This window comes from Planococcus citri, chromosome 5 (genome assembly GCF_950023065.1).
Source record: "Planococcus citri chromosome 5, ihPlaCitr1.1, whole genome shotgun sequence".
In the NCBI taxonomy this organism is placed as follows: domain Eukaryota; kingdom Metazoa; phylum Arthropoda; class Insecta; order Hemiptera; family Pseudococcidae; genus Planococcus; species Planococcus citri.
The window spans coordinates 29,343,220-29,363,561 of record NC_088681.1 but is presented as its reverse complement, the minus strand read 5'-3'; the positions used below and the strand labels follow the sequence as shown (position 1 = coordinate 29,363,561).

General features: G+C 33.8%; 1 protein-coding gene and 1 long non-coding RNA gene across 3 annotated transcripts in view; one reads left to right on the top strand and one right to left on the bottom strand.

The window, feature by feature from the left end:
- Positions 1-20,342, bottom strand: part of LOC135848147 (uncharacterized) — a 129,379-nt gene that overhangs the window by 106,717 nt on the left and 2,320 nt on the right. The gene's annotated exons all lie outside the window — the stretch shown is intronic.
- Positions 1-20,342, top strand: part of LOC135848145 (arrestin homolog) — a 216,332-nt gene that overhangs the window by 194,300 nt on the left and 1,690 nt on the right. Inside the window, exons 4-7 of the mRNA XM_065367951.1 lie at positions 5,365-5,500; positions 5,990-6,139; positions 13,033-13,180; positions 19,907-20,193. Of these exons, the coding sequence (XP_065224023.1) occupies positions 5,365-5,500; positions 5,990-6,139; positions 13,033-13,180; positions 19,907-20,193 (721 nt within the window). The remainder of the gene's footprint in view (positions 1-5,364; positions 5,501-5,989; positions 6,140-13,032; positions 13,181-19,906; positions 20,194-20,342) is intronic.

Genomic DNA, 20,342 nt, shown 5'->3' with positions numbered 1-20,342 from the left:
GTAAATTAGTTCGATTAAATTTAAAACTTGACAAAAGCGATTTCCTTCGCAGAGCCTACAATGTGCATGGCAAGCGAATAAAAACAATGGAAGCTTAATTCAATTTTCTTCGCCAAATAAGTACATTATTATAACTCGGCTCGTCACAAAATGTCAAGGCTGTTTGCTTAACCCGTCGTAAAATGAAGATTACTCCTCTATTTTCTTCTCTCTCCTGATTCTATCACCTCGAGACTTATTTCCTTTTCCAATATATCCCATCGCGATGCGTTATTTCACTTCTAACACCAAAGATATAGCTAACGTAAAAAAAAAAAAAAGATATAGGTATATGTGCAAACTTTAACAAATGTAAATTGCGAAAAATAAAACCTTCAGTATTCGATAAATAAGTAGACAAAATCGAAAGCCTATTCAAAATATTTTCTTACAAGCCACTTTTTTAAAAGAATGGGTGGAGGATTCGATAAAATGTTGTATATATAGGGAATATGTAAAAACTGCAGGAGAAATTTTGGATCCTTGACTTGAACCGTCACTTTTCTTCCGGGGTTTCAAATATTAAAATTTACATTGAAAACAAATTTTAAATGGATGTAAAGTCTCCTCTATAAAGAAAGTCTCAAGTCATGCATAAATATGTTTTTTGCTCAAGATGAATCAATGTTTATAATTCCAAATTAAAAAAAAAAAAAACTGACATATACATACATATCAAAAAGCTATCTCTGAATAACTTTACCTATTTGATAATTTCTTAATACGTGATTCATTTACTGTCTGTCTGGCTACTTGAAATCACTGAACTACTTTTCTAGCCTCTCATAGCTGTCTGTCTGCCCATCTGGCCTCTCAAGGTTATCGACTCGTCTGTGTGACTTCCCAAGGTAGCCTGTTCTCCTGGACTCACAAGGCCACTGATCTACCTGTCTAGTTTCTCAAGGTTTTATGTCTGTTTGCCTAGCCTTCTAATGTCATTGACCTGTCAGTATGACTTTCTCAGCTCGTCAATCTGTCTGTCTGTCTGTCTGTCTGTCCGTCCTCCTAAGTTCATTGACCTGTCTGTCTAGCCTCTTAAGGCCATTGACTTGTTTGTCTGGACTTTCAAGGTCACTGACCCACCTGTCTAGCCTTCCAAGGTCGTCTGTCTGCATGTCTGACCTCTTAAGATCATTGACTCGTCTGTCTGGTGTCTTGAGGTCATTGACCTCCCAGACTGGTCTCTCATGGCCTGCCATCTGGCCTCTTCAGAGGGTCATTGACCCATATATCTGGCCTCCCCAGGTTGTCTGTCCACCTATCGGACCTCTCAAAATGCTGTAAACATTGTTAAATTAATCTATTTTTTCCAAGTTTTGAAAAGTCTGATACAGTATTAAAATTTCAGAGAATGTGAAATAATATTAAAATGCCAGAAATCAGTAATTTTTGTTTTTTAAAGTCTAACATAATGACTAGGATTTATTGTAGACATTCTGAGGAATTGGACAGTTTTTTTCCAAAATTTTAAAAGTCTGTTTGATGTAGATCAGCATCACACGGATCAACATAAGAAAGCCATCTTACCCAGTCTTTCTGTAGACCATTTCAATTTATTAGTAAAAATGATGGAAATTGGTCCTAAAACAAATACAGTGGAGTCTCAATAACTCGAAACTGAAGGGAGAAAGAGTTAACTTCAAGTTATTGGAATTTTCAAGTTATCACAAGTTTGAATTAGATGGAGGTTTTTTTTTACCATGGAACATTGGAATGAAGTGGAAACACATATGTGACGTGCTCTACGAGAATCGACCTTAGGTAAAAAAATGTGTTTTGAGAAACATGCCTTTAAAGTTTTGAAGTGTGTTTTCGCCTTATTTTCGGGTAGGTATGCAACAGAAATGTCTCCAATAGTTTTGTCTAGGTCCCCTTTAGCTCTGTGACTGTTCGTGTAAACCAGTCATAACCACTAGTTCCTATGCTGCCACGCTAGCCGCGTGGCGCAGCTGATGGACTATCACGCGAGAGGTACTGAGTTCAAATCCCCCCTAAGCCAACAATTTTTTTAAAATTTTTTTCGTTTGTTTTTTTTATTTTAATATTTTTTCAAGCAGATTTTTCACTGAAAATGAAATTTATTCTACTTTTTCTTCTTTTAAAAAATTAATGAATTAACAAGTTTTTATGAAGTGAAATACACGAATGGGGCTTGATAAGTGTTTGTATGCAAATTAGGTTATTTTTTACTGCCAAAATCATAAAAAATAAAAAAAATGAATTTTGAGTCGATTTTGGCCCTACCCCTCAACTTTGGGGTCGATTTCTGAGGAAAGTAAAAGAGATAGGAAGTTGCGGTTTGCGCCATTGGAAAGAGCGTCTTTTTTTCTATACTAATTGCTCATTAACTTGAAAACCCTTTTTTTGACCTAAGGTCGATTCTCGTAGAGCACGTCACATATTATACCTGTGTATTTAAGTGAAATGTACATGTTTATGGACATAAATGTAATTTAAGTAACTCCAATGTGTTTGTAAAAGAGGTTTGCATCAATGAGATTTGAATTTACAAGTTTTTTCAACAAGAAATTCAAGTTATAGAGGCAACGTTGGCAACGTTTGACTTGCAGAGGTTTTTTCTATATTTTACAAAAATTTCACTTCGAGTTATCGGAAGACTTTTTACTTTGAGGTAAAGACGTGAATTTTACATTGAGTCTTATGGGAAGTTGAACAGAAACAGACTTTGCTTCGAGTTACCGGAGTTTTTGAGTTAACAGAGTTTGAGTTATTGAGACTCCACTGTATCAAATTTAATCAGTCGCAGCACACTCTGATCTGACTGTAGTTACAGAAAGACTGCCAAGTGCCATTGATGACATTGACTCATAGGCATGAAAGATGGCATGTGAAAATCAACAATGACAAATCTGAACATGTAATATTTTCTAAATGAAACATCAGTTACACTCCTTATTCCTAAATGAGCGAATAATACCAGAAAAACCAAGCATGAAGTAGGTACCTTGGTATGCACCTGGACAGAAAACTTACACGGAGAACCCATATTGAAAAGAAACTAGATGAAGTCAACCTAAATCTGCATAATATGGCATGGCTACTGAGTAAGAAAAAGTTGCTTCAGAATAAGCTGTTGATTTATAAAACATTCATTAAACCAATTTGGACTTACACAGCACCCTTCTGGGAAACAGCTACAAAAAAGTAACATTGAAAAAATATGTACGAGTATAGCCATGGTAGAATAAATGGCTGCGTAAAGTTACCTCTGCACCCTGGTATGTTCACAATGATCAAATCTATTGGGACCTTAAGACACCCAGTGTGATAAAAATTTGCAATAAGAATTAAGATACCACCAGAGTCACCAGCGAATACCAGACCACCCAAACTCTAAAGCAAGACAGCCAGTGGATGCACCGTAAATTCAACGCTTAAAACGATGTAAACACATGACCTAAAATGTTATAAATTTAAATTTAAAAATTAGTTTATATGTAGATAGCAATCGTTAGGAAAAGTAATAAAAATGTTGATGATGAGTTGATGACGACTTCAAATTATTTTTCATGCATTCTAGAGAAATTTTGAAATTCTGGAGAAATCACAAATCATGCTGGAGGTGGCTTGAAATAGCGAAATTTGAATTTAGAGAGTTAGTTTTAGACAAGACACGGGGATCTAACAGTCTCATACCATCAACAATCAACATAGATCCCCTTGGCATCCTTCCAGCGCTTGCCTCTTGATACCAAGACCAAAGGAAAAAGTTGAAAGATGAAGATTCGCAATTTCAAAAATTTTCTCAATATTTATGTTTTTTGATTTTTTAAAATTCTTTAGAGGGTTAAAAGCTTTTCAAAAAAGGCTCCCTTCAGATCCGTCGGGAACAAAACAAATCAAAAAAACGAAATTCTTCTCTTATAAATAAAAGCAACTCTAATGGGACGCTCTGAAACATGTACTCCTCTACATCAACACGAAGATAGCAAGAAGATGTAATTCAATCTGAGTTCGTGTGGTCTGAGCACCAACTTTTCGCAGTCTCGAATAACGCAAGCTGCACAGATTAGGGTACTTGTTTTGTTTATGCGCTTGTTACGGTATAAGTGAAGTTGAAATTTTATAATTTATTAATCTCGATCGAAACATAATTCATTTATAAAACTAACTTGTCATGCTAACTGGAGCGGTAAAGCTTTACATCGTGAGCCGCGTAATTCAACTTTTACACAGAGCGGCCGGGCCCACAGATGACGAAGGATTTTTAACGAACGTTTGAAAAACTTTCAAAGTCGAACTAACCAAATTGATGTTTAAAAATTTATTAAACCTTTGAAATCTTACCGCTCTCTTGAAACTGGAAAACTCGCCGATCGAGTGTCGTATAAAATTTGATAGGTTGGTACATAATGTATAAAGATTTTTTTAATAAATTAAGTTTTTATCAAAGTGTCTCGATCATTTTTCTTTTCTTTTTCTTTTTCTACTTCACACTGAATTCATTTACCACACAATCGAGTAAGTAATACGAGTAGATTAGTGTTTGTAAGTCTACTTCTAAACTTGAAGAAGGTACTTCAGGTACCTATAGATAACGTTTCATCCTACCTTGAAAATTCTACAAATGGAAAATCTGTGCCTTTTTTCTAATCGTTATACTTTTCTCACCCCGCAAAAATTTCTCGCCATGAGTGCTTTTATTGCTCGAGGGAAAAAAAATCCGATTTCAACACTATAGTTGGTCGAAGGCAAGGTTCGTATATCGAAAGTAAACATGATTAATGAACGAGGCTGTAGTCCATTGTACCTTTAATTCGAACCACAATCGCCCTTTCGACGACACCTAGTTTGGCAAAACTTTCTCATTGCGAGATCGATTATTTCTACTTGTTTCCTCGCATAGATATAAAGATGTCTTACTTAAATAGGTGAAATTATAGTCGTTGTCGATGTTATAATAGAGGAAATGTACCATCCAAAGATAATCGAAGTTTTAATGACCGTATAGATGTGAATTTTATCGAGGTGGAAAATTTGCATTTTTAATACTTTTCGTCGTTTTCGAAGTTTGGTGAATTTTTTTAGGCAAAATTCACTTCTTTTAGGGGTAGTCCTATTTCAAAAATATACTCGAGTAGAAATTAATAAGTACCTATCACAGGATGCAAAATTTCAAAAAATAACAATTTTACTTTAAAATAATTGAAAATTTTCTTGCATTGAAAAAAAAATTGTAAATGATTTTAATTTTTAAGACGCTTTAAAAATGAATTACCTTCATAAAATTCCAACGAAATCATCATCAATTAATCGAATACGAAACACCATTATTAAAAACGACTTTGAAATTTCTGTTCACAGGGTATACAAAAAATCAGCACAAAATAACAAAATCATATTATATTTAGGCACTAGAGATATCGTAGTATCGGACAAATCAGCAGATAAAATACAAGGAGTCGTTTACGTCGATCCGGATTACCTCAAAGACAAAAAAGTAAGTACTCGGAGTCAATTTTCATCAATTTTTAAACTTTCGACGAAGGAACCTGCATCGAGTATAAATTTCGTCGACACGCATCCGAAGAAAAATATAAAATAAATCGTAGAGAAATTTCATCACTCATATACCATAAAGCAGATTATCTTGTATAAAAACAAACACGATCAATTTACTCGTCGTTTTAAGGCAGGAAGAGAAAAGTACATCATCGAGACTCGGCGTTTGGTCGCAACAAAACGTTCTCAATTTATCACAATACCATCCAAATGTAGCCATTTTTTTTTCTCTTAGAGTGTTTTTTTTCGGAAGTTGATCTCGTAAAAGAATATTTTATCTGCGGTGCGCAGACGTTCGACATGTTAGCTCGTTTATAACGTTTCATTTAGCTAGAATCTCGTTGGGTAAAAGTAGTCGAGTTTATACACATCGAGCGACTTAAGACTTATTAATCTTTCTATCTGGAAATAAAATTTACTGTTGTAGGTCTACGGGCAAGTAACGTTGACTTTTCGATACGGCAGAGAAGACGAAGAAGTAATGGGACTAAAATTTTGTAACGAAGCAATTATGTGTTTAGTGCAGCTGCATCCACCGCATGAAAAACTTCCTAAAGCACCATTGACTCCGTTACAGGTAAAGATGAGGAAGGAAAAAAAGTAGAAATAAATAAAATAAATATAAAAAAAGAGAGGAAATAACGACGTTTTGTTTAAAAAGCGAAAAAAAAACTCTCCGTTAAGCAACTGAGGTTCGCTTCATTAAAATATTAATACCGCTACAGTTTTGGTTATTTCATTAAAAATATAAGGCCGCTGGTTGATTTATAAGGTAACGTAAACGTCGAGATGGGAAATATAACTCGAATCAATTTTCACGCTAGCTTTCCTTCTCGTTTTCGCGCAATTTTAATAAACCTCTAACAAAACGTAGGTACCTACAACATTTGTAAAAATAATTAGTTCGAATTAGTAATCGAATTCCAAATGAAAGACGAATTCACCCTCAGATCATTATCCTTATTACACGCTAATGCCTCAAATTGAAGACCATTGTAGTAGGTATGCGAATATTTCACCGAATTTCATCGTATAAAACAATTCCCAACGAGAACCCTTCAAGATATCGGAAAATTGTACCTAATTTGATTCGAGAAAAATTTCCATTCAAGAAATAGGCAGCAACAAGATGAGATGGAAATACAAAATTATAACTACTCGTAAACTAATACACATTGTGGGAAAATATTTTCTCATACTTTTCTTTCGTTTAACGAGGAAAAGTATCTCAACAGGCAGAAAATTTTTTGAACCCGACATAAATGAATCGAAAAAGCATGTGAAAATACATCTGCATCATTAGCAAATGATAAATAAAATATTTGTCCCAAAAAGGCCAAAAAATCAAAAATTTTACCAATTGACCTATGAAAGCTGAAATTTGGTATGTACTCTATTTTTTCAACCCCCTCTCTCCTCTCATCGATTGAAAATAGGTTCGAACCCCTAAGTTTAAATTTCCACAAAATTTTGCCCAATGATGTTGGAAAGGTAAAATTTACTATACACAGTAATTTTAACATGCTGAGTCGATTGGAGGTGGCTTCAAGCCTTGTTGGAACCCTTAAGCCATATTTTGAAAATTCCAGATGTTCAAAAAGTGCCATAGAAACCGTCTAATTTCCAAAATATGGATACAGGACCTCAAAACGGCTTGAAACCAGAGTTGAGCAAATTTCTTTTGAAAATGAATCAACTCTTCAGTCGATTCAACCAACTCTTTTGAAACTTTTTTTTTTAAATCAACCCCTTTCTGATTCTTTTTTTAATCAACTCTTTCCTCTCCATCCTCCCTCCCAAAAAATTCAAGTCTTTTATTCAAGTAAGTATAGATTTTTGAAATTTTAAATGGGACATTTTTAAAGATATTTTTCACATGTTTACCCACCTAATAGGTAAGAAACCCGCAATCAGTTTGGTCCCAATCCCCTCAGGGGGCGGGGTGGGGGCCTAAATTATTCTCACAATGTCTCGAGGTACTCAACTTCAGAAGCGCATGCCTCCAAAGCTATGATACTTTGATCAAAACTGATTTCACAGTTCGAAAGAGCATTTCATTTTGAACTTTTTATGTAGTTTGAAAGTTTCAAAAGTTGAAAGTTGAACTTTCAAATTGAAAGTTCAAATTTCAAAATAACGCTGTAAGTTTGAGCTACCATTTAAAATTCTTAAAAAAATTTCATAGGTCTGCCTTTTGATGTTTCTTCGAAATATTCAATGTTCGAGACGGGATCTCTCAATGGAGGGGGAGTACCCCCTCCTCCAAATTTGGGCAAAACTTTCAAAAAAAATCTGAGGCATGTGATATATCGATTTGTATGTTTTTGGTGACGCTGAACACAAATATGACGTCAGATTTTTGATTGGACCTCATCCACGGCCCCCAGCACCTCCCCAAAGAGGGTAAAAGTCAAAAAAATGGTTTCATTCGTGTGACACATGAAATTGGTAGTACCTATGTTTTCGATATCGCATGAACACGAATACAGCCTTAGTTTTTTAAATTGACCTCACCCATGGACCTCAAAACCTCCACAAATAGGTACAAGTCCAACAAATAGGTAATGATTTCTATATATGAGGTCCAATCAAAAATCTGACGTCATTTTCCACCAGTGATGATTGTTTCAGAATTTTTCGAGTACTAGTTGCTGATACATGCGGTTATATAACCATTTGGAAACGTGATTTTTTTCTGCATAAAGTAGTCAAATTTGATCAAAAATTGTTTTCCTTGCAATATTTTATCAAAGACGCCAAACTACACCATCAAACTGAATTTGGATCAAATTCGTCGATTTTTTCTGTTTGACGATTTTTATTTAAAAAATTGGATTGTGCCATTTTGGGAACACGTGACACCCCTTTCGAGTGACCTAAATGCCTAAAATTCATATCTAGACTAATATCAACTCGAACTACGTCATACATACATATATTTGCAATTTCAGAGAAATTAAAAATTTTCAATTATTTTCTACTTGTAACGGGTACATTTTTCCAAATTAGAAAATAATCATCTGATGAATCCAACTTCATTGGGTAACATTCTGCGGAAATTTCAAGTGTCAAAATCTGCTGAAAACGGTTTGTAATCATTTCCAATCGATTGGAGGGAGGGGGGCGAAAGTAAGATGTTTACCAAATTTCAGCTTGCTACGTCAATTTTGTAAGATAGGTATTGATTTTTCAATATTTTTGGTCCAAATTTGATTTTCAAAAATTTACTTGGGTACCAGAAATCGAAAAATGCACTTGAGCACCTTTTCGATTTATTTTTGAATATAATCAATTTAGTTACCAACTCGTCAAAATGAAAACAAACCACTGCTCGAGAAAATTTTTCACAATCGTTTATTCAAACATAACAGCTAAAAAATCTGCGATATGTTGGCAATTGATACCTAAGTAAGGTACATTAAATTTGTAAGTTCAACGACAACATCTAAAAATCAGTACTTCACTCGAATAACAATAAATTCCACAAGCACTCGTATTTTTCTCTAGCGCGACGAAACTGCATCACGTTCGTGTAAACACATACTCGAAGGGGTGAAGACCCCAGCATCGTATTAACCCTTAAATTTACGTAGTGTTGAGCTCACGTACTAGGTTAGAGGTACCTCTTGGAACACCTAAGAAATTTATATTACACGCCATACGCGCGTTGGAGGAGCGGGCGCGGGTGGTGCTACGAGAAACATAAGTTGTTGGAAGCCAGATAAAAGGTCGTTTGCAACTTTGGTTTTGCTAATGTCAACAACCAAATCACTCTCCGGAGATTATACTGAGGTCTTTAATACTTGGTTAAATGTCATAGGTACTTTTTATAACTACATTCTTGTGAAAAGAGTACGAGAAATCCATTAAGTAATGTGAAAAAATTGACCCCCTTTTAAAACATTTATCTTCATTCTATGCAACATTATAAAATAAACGTTATTAGCCGCGTGAAAAATTTCCGACGAGACACGTGAAAAAAAAAAACAGATTAATTTTACAAACGCCCCACATACTCGTATTTGCCCCGTTAAAAACCAGCAACATATTTTACTGATAGATTATACTACAATATGTATACGTAGATGAGAAATTGAAGCGGTGTGGGTGGGCTAACACGATTTCAAAATGTTACGTCCATTTATTGCCTATATAGAGAACGAATCAAAGGCGCGTTCGCCTTCGCCGCAGCCGTTATAATGGTTAATAACGCGAAAAATACCCTTGGAATAGACAATTTACGGAGTACTATATGTACATATGCAACTGTGTAGTGTGTACTTTCATACACGAGTTGAAAATAAGTTACATTATCATTTATCTGAACGAGTAAAAATTACGCCAACCACCGAGAGAAAAAAATAAAAGCGTAGCGGGAAAGCCGTTACACGGGTGCCGAATTTTTCGATGAAAAAAAATTTATCATTTTCAATTCCCATAAGGCTACCATACAGCCAGCCAACGTCAGTGAAAAAATGAACATTAAAACTAAAAAAAAAATTGAAAGGCAGATGATTCGTGGCAAGATGGGGTCGTTTGGAAATCCTGGGACTGGACTATTGTATTCATAGATAAAAATGACTGATCAAAATTTTTTTCGCGAAAAATTCCATTTGCTTGCAAGGGTTTCTTTTGAACTGGCCCTCGCCGATTTGAATGAGACCAAGATAGATCAAAAGAGCCTGTGTTGAAAGCCCCACAACCAAAATTTGAAATCCTAAAGTTTATTTTTGGATTTTTAAATTTTTTTTCTTTGTGATCAAAAAATCCTTTTTGAAAGAGCACTCCTGGAATTTCGCAATAACCCGAAAACGGAATAGAGGATGTCCAATAAGCACCGGCCAAAGTTACAGGTCCTAAACTTCATTTTTGGCCTTTTTGAAGTGTGTTGAAATTTCTGAAAGAAATTGAAAAGTCGCTGAAGGCCCCAGAATGGTCTCAACTTAGTAGTTTTTGATGCCTTCCAAAAAAAAAAAAACCGTTATTACGAAAAGAACCAGAAAATTTCATTTCAAATGTGAAAAAAAGCTTTAAAACTTTTGGCAGTTAGTGGCAAAAAAATGATACTTAAACTATTTAAATTTTCTTCAAAAAAATTATACTATTTCACAACTTGTAGGTGATAAACCAACTTTAACATAAAAGCGAAGATTTTTGATATTTTTTTTTCAAAAAAAGCGAGATTTTAGCTATTTTAGCAAAAAAAATGAACTCTTTTAGGCACTTTTTAGAACAAACATACACTTTTTTGGATTGTCCTGCAAAAAAGCGAAACTTTTTAGCAATTTAGTAAAAAATCTAAAACTTTTGTCAAATTTTTGAAAAAAAAATGAACCGGTTTAAAAGTTACGCTACGTACTCGCAAAAAATGTCTGCAATTTTTGACTAAAGTGAGATATTTTACAGCTTTCAGCAAAGAAAGTGGATTTTTTTCGAAAATGTTGATAAAAGATTAGACAGACATTTTTTGGAAGAAATCGAGGCTTTTTGTTAAATGTTTGGCAACAAAGCGAGACTTTTATTGAATCATTTTTGGAAAAAAAGTGAGACATTTGAAATTTTTTGTGAACAAACGACAATTTCTAGCGATTTTTGGCAAGAAACAATACTTTTTTTCAGCGTCAAAGGCAAAGCTTTGATATCGCAGCACCAGAAATAGGGAAATGTAACCAGTTGAAAAACAATAAAAAAGTGAATACTTTTGTGAATTATTCACTAGTAAATATTTTAAACTTTTTTTTTCTAGTTAAGAAGAAAAGAATTTTTGAAAATTAAGAAAAAAGTAACTTCAGCAACCGAAATTTTGAAAAACCGGAACCAACAGTTACTTTAAGAAACTTCAGTAATTTCGAAAAAAAAAATGAAAATCGTCATTAAAACATGTTTTTTAAACTTCTTTAAATTTTCAAAAATTTGTCAAAAATCCAAAAAAAAAAAAACTTTTCTTGATCAATTGATCTAGCTTGGTTTTGTTCAAATGGGAGAGTGTCCACTGTCCGTTCATTAGATTCTCTGAAGTTTCTGACTCGAATAACCAAAAAATATTCCAATCAGTAGTTATTGACCATTATTGATTTGAAATTCACCACCATTAATCAATTAGGGGGCGGGGAGGGGTTCAAAATTCACGAATAAGTCAATTATCATTGTTCTATTCAACTTTGATATTTTTTCAAAGCATCTAATTCATCGATTTCGGCCAATAGAAGACTTCTGCAACATATTTTTTTAAAAGTTTTATTCATTAGTTTCTATTCTACGGGCTTTGTTCTGAAATACCTTAAGTCTGCATAAAAAACTGCTACCAGAATCACTAAAATTTTTCGATTATAATTTTTTAATATACTTAAGAGGTGAGTAAAAAATGTAGGTACCTAAAATGACTATTTTTCTTGAGCCTTCTTCAAATGTTTGCCCACCAACAGAATTTCATCTTTCAAAAAATTGAAGCAATTCATCAAACATCAAGAGCAGAAAATTTTTTTCAAATTAAGTACATAAGTTATGTCAAGATAGGACTATTTTCCCCATATCTATTCATAGTTTTACGATTCTGGGCTCTGGCTAAATCGAAATTTGAAAGCAGCACAGATTTTCAATGGGCCAGCATAAATAAATGTTATATAATTCTGAAAATTTTAGACATTTAAAATACTAGCAGTATAAAGAAACGTTATTTTCGCTGTTTCTGCGTATGTACATATTTACAATAGCAGAATTTTCATGGGGAAAAATTCGGTCAGCAGTGTACAAAAATCGTAATTTTTTCCATTTTATCGAAGCTACTCGTATCTGCACAATGCATGGGGTTTTCGCAACATGGTTGTTTTGTTTTAAATAGCCTTTAACTCGTTTGCAATGTCAGCATAGACAACGTATCAACGTAACTTATACTTTTATCTCTTTTATCGAATAAAAATCTACGCAGTAGAGATAGAGAGATGGTAAGTTTATGTGACATTTTTCTTCGGGCATCGTTTGTGTTCGGCGACACTTGGTTTATTTGATTGGCCAAAGTGAGCAGAAGCGTGAGAGACTCTTTCATGTTAGTATATATCCTCCTGTTAATAAAATATTTGCTATATGACAATTTCGTGTAACTTATTTTCGATTGTACGCTCGCAGTACCTACTTACTCGAGACTCACATAGCATAGACAGAGACATAGAGAAAAGGTTTTTGTTATTTCTCTAAAATGAAATGAAATATAAATGTCCTCGGCTCGGTTGACGTTAAAGTTATAGGCTGCTGCCGAAAACAAGTGAACGATTATAATTGTAATACGAACGCCCGCAGCGAGAGGCGCTTTTCAAACGCAGCACTCGTATTATTCAAATTATTCATGTCCACGTTTTCCATAAAAGCTTTCCTCTCTTTTTGGCAAACGAACGAGCAACGAAAACTGTATCGTTTATTGTTTAGACGGCGCGACGCGACGCGATGATTTTCATTCATTTTTCTTGTGTGTAGGAAGCGCTGCTCAAACGACTCGGACCAAATGCCCACCCGTTCATGATGGAAGTTACACCGATGGCACCACCCAGCGTGCAGCTAGTTCCGGCCAAAGAATATAATGGAGCTCCTATAGGCACCAGTTACGATATCAGAGCATTTGCAGGTATACATCTAATGAGTTCAATTACTAAATCAACCGTTCTGTTTACATCTTCGAGAATCGATAACGCGGCGCGGCGCGGCGTGGTGGCGTGGCGGTTCGCAACTCGCAAGCGGTATCCGCAAATGTGTCGCGTGTGAGGTGGAAACGCTGACAAGGCTATAATTCACTTATACTGGATGTTCGGTTGCGGTTTACCGCGCCTTCTATCCGGCGAAGCGGCAACCCTAACTAAATACGCGTGAATATATTTGTGGGTCTATGGAATTTTAAACGGCGAATCGAAGGAGCCCTCCAAAGTGGAAAATTTTACAAAAGTGTAAGAGGTGTTTCAAGGTAGAAGTGCCGAAAACTTCTTATCCAGTGACCTTGTAACTCTTACTGTGTCTATGTAGCTATAGGTACGGTTCCCAAACTCCATCTTTATACGTACAAGGACAAAACAAGGTTTATCAAAGAAATTTAATTTCCAATTCCCCAAATTTTTTTTTTGTTTTTTAAATGGCATTTCGTCGGGAAATTTTCAGAACTAGATTATCATCGGGTTATCGAATAAGAGCTCAAATAACAAAACTCTTGCAAAAATACACGTAAAAATTCTTAGTTATTTAAAAATTTTGTTGAAGTTTTGAAAATTTATTCTTTTAGCCAATTATAATTTTTGAAGTTCTTGAACAAATAAAATTTACTCTTTTCCACAGTGCAAAGGCTGAATTTTCCCCTTGACCTGAAATTTTAATTTAGTGGATATGGTACTTTCAATCTCGATCGCTTCATGGAAAAGGAAGGATTGAAATTTAGAAAAACGTGATTTTCGTGTTCAATTTTCATCTTGCAAGTTTTAAGTCAATTTTTTCCGGCCAACAAAATGACCTGGAAAATCGCTTTCAAGGTTTAAATTTTCTTACACAAGTCCCTATGCACTTCAATTTGATCAAGAAACAAGCTGGTTATAAGATAAAAGTAAATATGTATTAGAGTTCGTTGCCAAAAAAAAAGTTGGAGGATTTTTATCAAATTCAGTGGGCATCTTCTTTTTAAGGTTGAAAGTCACTCAGAAAAACTTTTAGCTCCGGAAAGTGCTCCTTGAGTGGAGATATGGGTTCTCAAAGAGAAGTAGGTAATAATTTTCGAAAAAATAGTGTTTCGCTCTAGGTCTCATCCAACCCGTTTTGGGAAAAATGGTCCTGTTCAAAAAGATAGTATTTGAGATTCTGCATCGACCTATGCCATTACCATCTAAATTCAAGACCACTTTTAGGGTTTTTCAAAGTGATTGAAAATGTGCAAATCGCATGGAGGAAGGAAGGAAGGAAGGAAGGAAGGGAGGGAGGGAAAGAGGGTAAATTCGTGTTTTGAAAATTTTGTTTTTTCAAAATACATATTTCGCATTCAGTAATTATGTTGATACATGGGAAGTCATCATTTTTGAAACTAAGGGAATATTTTTGAAAGCAGAGGTGTCAATTTTCAGCCATTATTTCCAATTTCAAAACATTAATAAAAAAATAAACAATTCAATTGTTTCGATTTTTTGAGATTTTCACAGAGCACCTACCCAATTTTTTCTAAAAAAAAAAAAAAAAAACTTGAAGTTTGAAAAACTAGGTAGGTACCTACTTAATAATCAAAAAGTAACCAAAAAAGTTAAAGAGGAGCTCGAACGTGAGAATTTTTGGCAAATTTTCGACAAAATGCCAGAACGACAATTTCAGCAAAAAAAAGCAGAACACTTCGCTAATTTCTCGCTTTATTTTTGGCAGAAAGCGAGACGTTTACAATTTTCTGCAAAAAGGTGAGATTTATTGTTTATTTTTGGCAAAAAGGTGAACAATTTTGGTAATTTTTAATGAAAAGCAAAGCTTTATTGTCAATTTTAGCGAAAATGAAAAGTTTGTGGCAAAAAAGCGATAATTTTTAGCAATTTTAGTCAATAAAAAGCAAAATTCTGACAATTGTTAACTTCTGGAAAAAAATAAAAAAAACAAAACTTTTGTCTAATTTTTGAAAAAATGAAATTTTTTGAGAATTTTTTGCAAAACAGCGAATATTTTAAGCATTTTTGGAAAAAACTGGAACTTTATCCTGGCAATTTAGTGAGGCTTATTGAAATTTTGGGTGAAAAAGTGTCAACAATTGCAGGCAAAAAAGAAAATGTTATTTTTTGGAAAAAACGAGACTTTTTCTGGAGATTTTTGGCATAAGTGAGCAATTTTGGCAGTTTTTGAATAAAAAGCAGGGTTTTTTGGCAATTTTATGCAAAAGGTAAGTCATTGTCAATATGCCAGTAGAAGTTGGGGCTTTTTAGCCACTTCTTTGAAATATCGAGACTCCAAGACATTTCTAAATACAATTATTTTTCAATTTTTTTTTTCAATTTTAAGCAATTTTTTGCGGAAAAAAAGAAACAAACGACAAAAATTTCGACTATAAGGGCAAAACTTGCAGCTATTTTTGGCCGAAAATGAGACTTTATCAATAATTATTTCAGAGCTTTTCAGTAATTTTTGTTGAAAAAGCGAAATTCATCACTTCATCAGCAATTTTTAGCATAAAAGTGAAGCTTGTTAAAAAGTTTTCAAGAAGTAAACATTTTTGGAGATTTTTGAGAAAAGAAAGATTTTGAAAATGTTAGCAAAAGTGAAATATTTTTGACAACTTTTGGACAGTTTTTGTAAAAAAAGTAAGATTTTTTGGAATTTTTTGCATGAAACGACACTTTTGTCAATTTTGCCAAAAGGCTAAACTTTTTACTAGTATTATTGGCAAAAACATTTTTCATTTAAAAAAAAAAACAACAACATATTGCGAATAGTTATTTTAGTTCAACACTACAACTCGAAAATAACCATTCCAGGATCATCCAGCCAGTTTTTAATCTTCTCCAAGAATTTCAAATTGCTTAGTAGGGATCAGATTTTTTCAAGATTTGATAGATACTAAGTATACGAGAAAATTGAAAAGTAATTCTAAACAGACATGGTGAAAAAAGCTCTTCAAAGTGATATTTTTCTTATTGCTGTTCAGGAAAGCTCCAAGTTTCGAAACTAGACATTGAATTTTTTTCCAAGTTACTTAATGGTATGAAATATATTTTATTTAAAAAAAAAAAATCACAAATAAAAAGACGACGTTACTAACGAGTTAGGAAATGATACGTACATAGACTAACTAAAATTGTATTCAAAAAACAAAACACAAAAATTACATTTTTTTTAGGCATTTGCCTCTTCAAAAAAGATGGTCGAGGTGAACAGTCAAACATCAAAACAGACATTAAAAATTTCAGAAATATGTACAAAAACTACCTACGTAAACATTTTATTGAAATAGATTTTTTTTGAAACTTTCAAAATGTTGAAATTTTAAACTCATTTGTCAATTGGGACGATGGGGGGGCCTTCTATACTGAATGATGATAGGCAGCAATTCATTGAACCAACACATCACCCCTCTCCTCTCTGTTCACCCAACATAATAAATTTTCTATGACAAGTCAATTTCATCATTATTTAGCTATGTATTTCACTGGAAACGAAATTCAAGTACACCACTGATCAATATTGCAGATTACAACCTTCGTCGATGTTTTACATAGGTATTTTCTGGTACTCTGTCTCTCTTGCTCCTTTTTTCTAGAAAAAATAACTTTCACGATGACAATTCATTATTCGGGTATCGGGTACGATTTTGTCAAGTCAATAAACTAGAATCCTCCTTAAATTACCTCTACACCAATATCTGCAGAAAAAAAAGAGCAGACCTAATATATTTTTTAAAACCAATTTATACGTGGGAATGGTTAATAAAATTTAAAGTGCCATCGTTTTTTCTTTATTTTTTCTTTCGTGAATATAACACTGCGTGATAAAGTAACCTAGATAATATACCTAGTGTAGGTAGGTAATATTATCTCGACTTTCAACATCTTGGAATTTTTTCGGGAAGCGAGGAATTTCGAAATCACGAGCATATTTGTCATATTTTTCCACATACAAGTTCAGTGGGTCTCAAAACCATCCCAATTTTAGGATATTTTCAAGCACTCAACCACCAAAAAAAAAAAAAAAAAGGTAGGACGATTGTAACGAATTACGTAACGAATTTTCGGAGATCTATTAAATTTTCAATCCACCTTCGAGAACAACTCGAGTTATAAAGTTTAACGTTTCGACTGCAGGCAGCAGATAGTACGTAGTAAGGGGTATAAGAGAACTACTGCATGACAGCTTTTCCTTAGGGATTTTAAAACACGCAAATCGCGTTAGATCTTCATTGGATGTTTCCTCCTAATGCATTACTAATGTCTTAAACACGTCATTTAGATAACCAAACGGGTCTTTGTGATGATACTTTCTTATAATAAGAAAATATACCCGGCATACTTCTACTCGTATATGGAATGAATTAAAATGACTTAGAATCCACAATAATATGGAAAAGTTTTCATCGAGTATTTTCATCAGAATCGAATTTCAAATCGATAATTGATATTTTTTTCGTAATGAGGTTCCATTAGGAAATCATTAGACGGTCGTGCCAACTGTCCTATAGTCAGTTAATTGAAGAATACGCGAGCTGATTCGTTTCTAAATTGGATAGGTATAAAATTACTTTTGAAAACAGCCTATAAATGCAGTAGCTTTTCGCGTAGGAGTGATCAAATATCTTAGGTTACAGGGTAAACAAAATACACCAAAACAAAACTCTTGACAAATGAAACAAAAAGAAGGGACCTAATTAATAGCAAAGATACAGTTTCATTGTTATTAGATGTAGGCACTTAGCTAGCGTCCGGGTAACTACGTATTATACTTAGTCTGTCATACTCGCTAACAAACTTCAATAGATAGGTATATGTGACACCTTATACACAACTGAAACACGATAATCGAATCTCTTTGGTCATTTACACTCGGTGTGTGACGTGTAATTTGAACTTGCCAATTATCTAGAATCATTTATGACGTGAATAAATGAATATTATGCACTTTATTAGTAATTGTGAGAAGCAGAAAACACCCATATCCGCTATTTTTCACAATTACCAACCTGAAATACACATAGGTATAGGAATATAGTAGGTACGTACATGAAATTCGTCGACACTGGGATGATATTGAAAAATGTGAAAATAAATCCCTCGTCTTCGAGCTCACGTTCTATGAGATTTGAAGAGGAAAAAACAATATGGTTATAGGAATACCTACACGAACGCGTATCCCCATATGTGAACGTGGTAGGTGGTGAGAAAAAAACACCGTGGAAAAACACTTCTTACGGAAAGTAAAAAGCTTAACTGAACAGTAAACAGATACAATATTGGTATATCTCGTTATTTTGTAAGAGCTTAAAAAGCCATTTGTATGATCGATAATTGACACATTCTTAGATAGGTGAAGTAAAACTAAATCCGTGAAAGAAGAAAGGAAAGGATTCAGTTTTTAAAATACATACCTGCTTGTAATCAAACCAACTATTTTTCAATTTCTGAAGGCTTGGCTTATCAAAATAATTTTTTGATTTTATGAGAAATTTTAAAGAAAATTTCCATATACTCAACATGGCATATAATATGAAAAACTTACAAGGGGACCGGTTGAGGTGTCCGCTCAACATTTGAACAAGACCGCGATTTTTGGGAAGAACGTCGTATAGAACTTTCATAACCAAAATTTCAGCTACCTAAATTAGTTTTTTGATTTTTGGAGAATTTTAAAAATTTTAAATTGACAATTTTCGACGATTTTCAAATTCAAATTCAAATACATATCTTTATTGCAGCTCACAGCATGCATTAATAGATACAAGTACAATAACATTTAGCATAGTACAGCACTAAACATTTTTAAAATCACTTCTTTTTCACTACTTTCACTACCTGTAAAATACCCTGCATTTTGAAGAAAAAAAATTGCGTAAAATGTTACGGAAATTTCAGAATTCAATTTTCAAAAATATGCTGGGATGCTCCGGAACTAGCACTCAAAATGGTTCGAAACCATTTCCAATCGATTTGGTGGGTTGCAAATAGAGCACACACCAAATTTCAGCTCTCTTGACCTATTTGGTAAAATTTTGATTTTTTTTAAATTTTTGACCCAAGTTCGATTCTTTAAAAATTCATTAAAAATCAATTTAACATCGTTTGTGAATTCAAAAATTTGATCTACTGTTTACAAATTAGTATTTGGAAAATCAGATCACCTCAGTTCAAACCTGATGGACAATTTATTTCAAATAATTTTCAAATTCCGTAATTTTAGATTTTTTTTTTTGATTTGCCATTGAAAATAAAAGGGCACAAGTGTTAAATGACTTAGGTAACTTTTCTCATTAAGATTATAAAATTACTTACCTGATTATTCTCATAGCAAGTTCATATTATTCTACCATTTTTAGAAGGAAATTTGTACTCACCTGAAACAAGGAAAAATTAAGATGGATTAGTTATAGTTATAAAATTAATGATCAATCAACAGTGATGCATAAAATAATAATGGTCGAAGGCCAACGTAAAAATTATGACGATCACGACGTTTAATAATAAAGAGCCAGAAATGAATATTCACAAAGAAAGTATGAATCATGAAAATTGTAAAATTGATTGTGAAAATCGCTCAGCAAAAATATCAAAAATTGATGGGCCATCGAAATACGATCAGAATTTGAGAAAATGTCTCATTTGGGATATGCATTAAGTAATTACTTTGTTAATTTTTCTTGCAGCGACTCGAGCCGATGAAAAACTACACAGGAGGAATTACGTCAGAATGGGCATCCGGGTAATACAACGGGCAGCGATGCCTCCTCAGTCATCCAACAATAATTCGTCACAAGTACCTCAGTCCGATGTGCCTGCTCCACATGTAGTGCTCAACAAACCATTCCTTCTGAGCGAGGGTAAAGTGAAATTGGAAGCCTCTTTAGATAAAGCTGTTTACTCACATGGCGACAGTATCCAAGTTAATGTATCAATCACCAATGAAACCAAAAAGACGGTTCGACGTTTAAAGGTACATAAAATATTTGTTTACGGCTCGTCTCGTACACATAAGATGGCAAACGAGTTACATAAGGGGATGACGATTCCCCTTAATCCGTTTTCGCCCGCTTTTACAAAAGTAACAATAATTTGATTTTGGTGGCCCAATTCTAACCTATC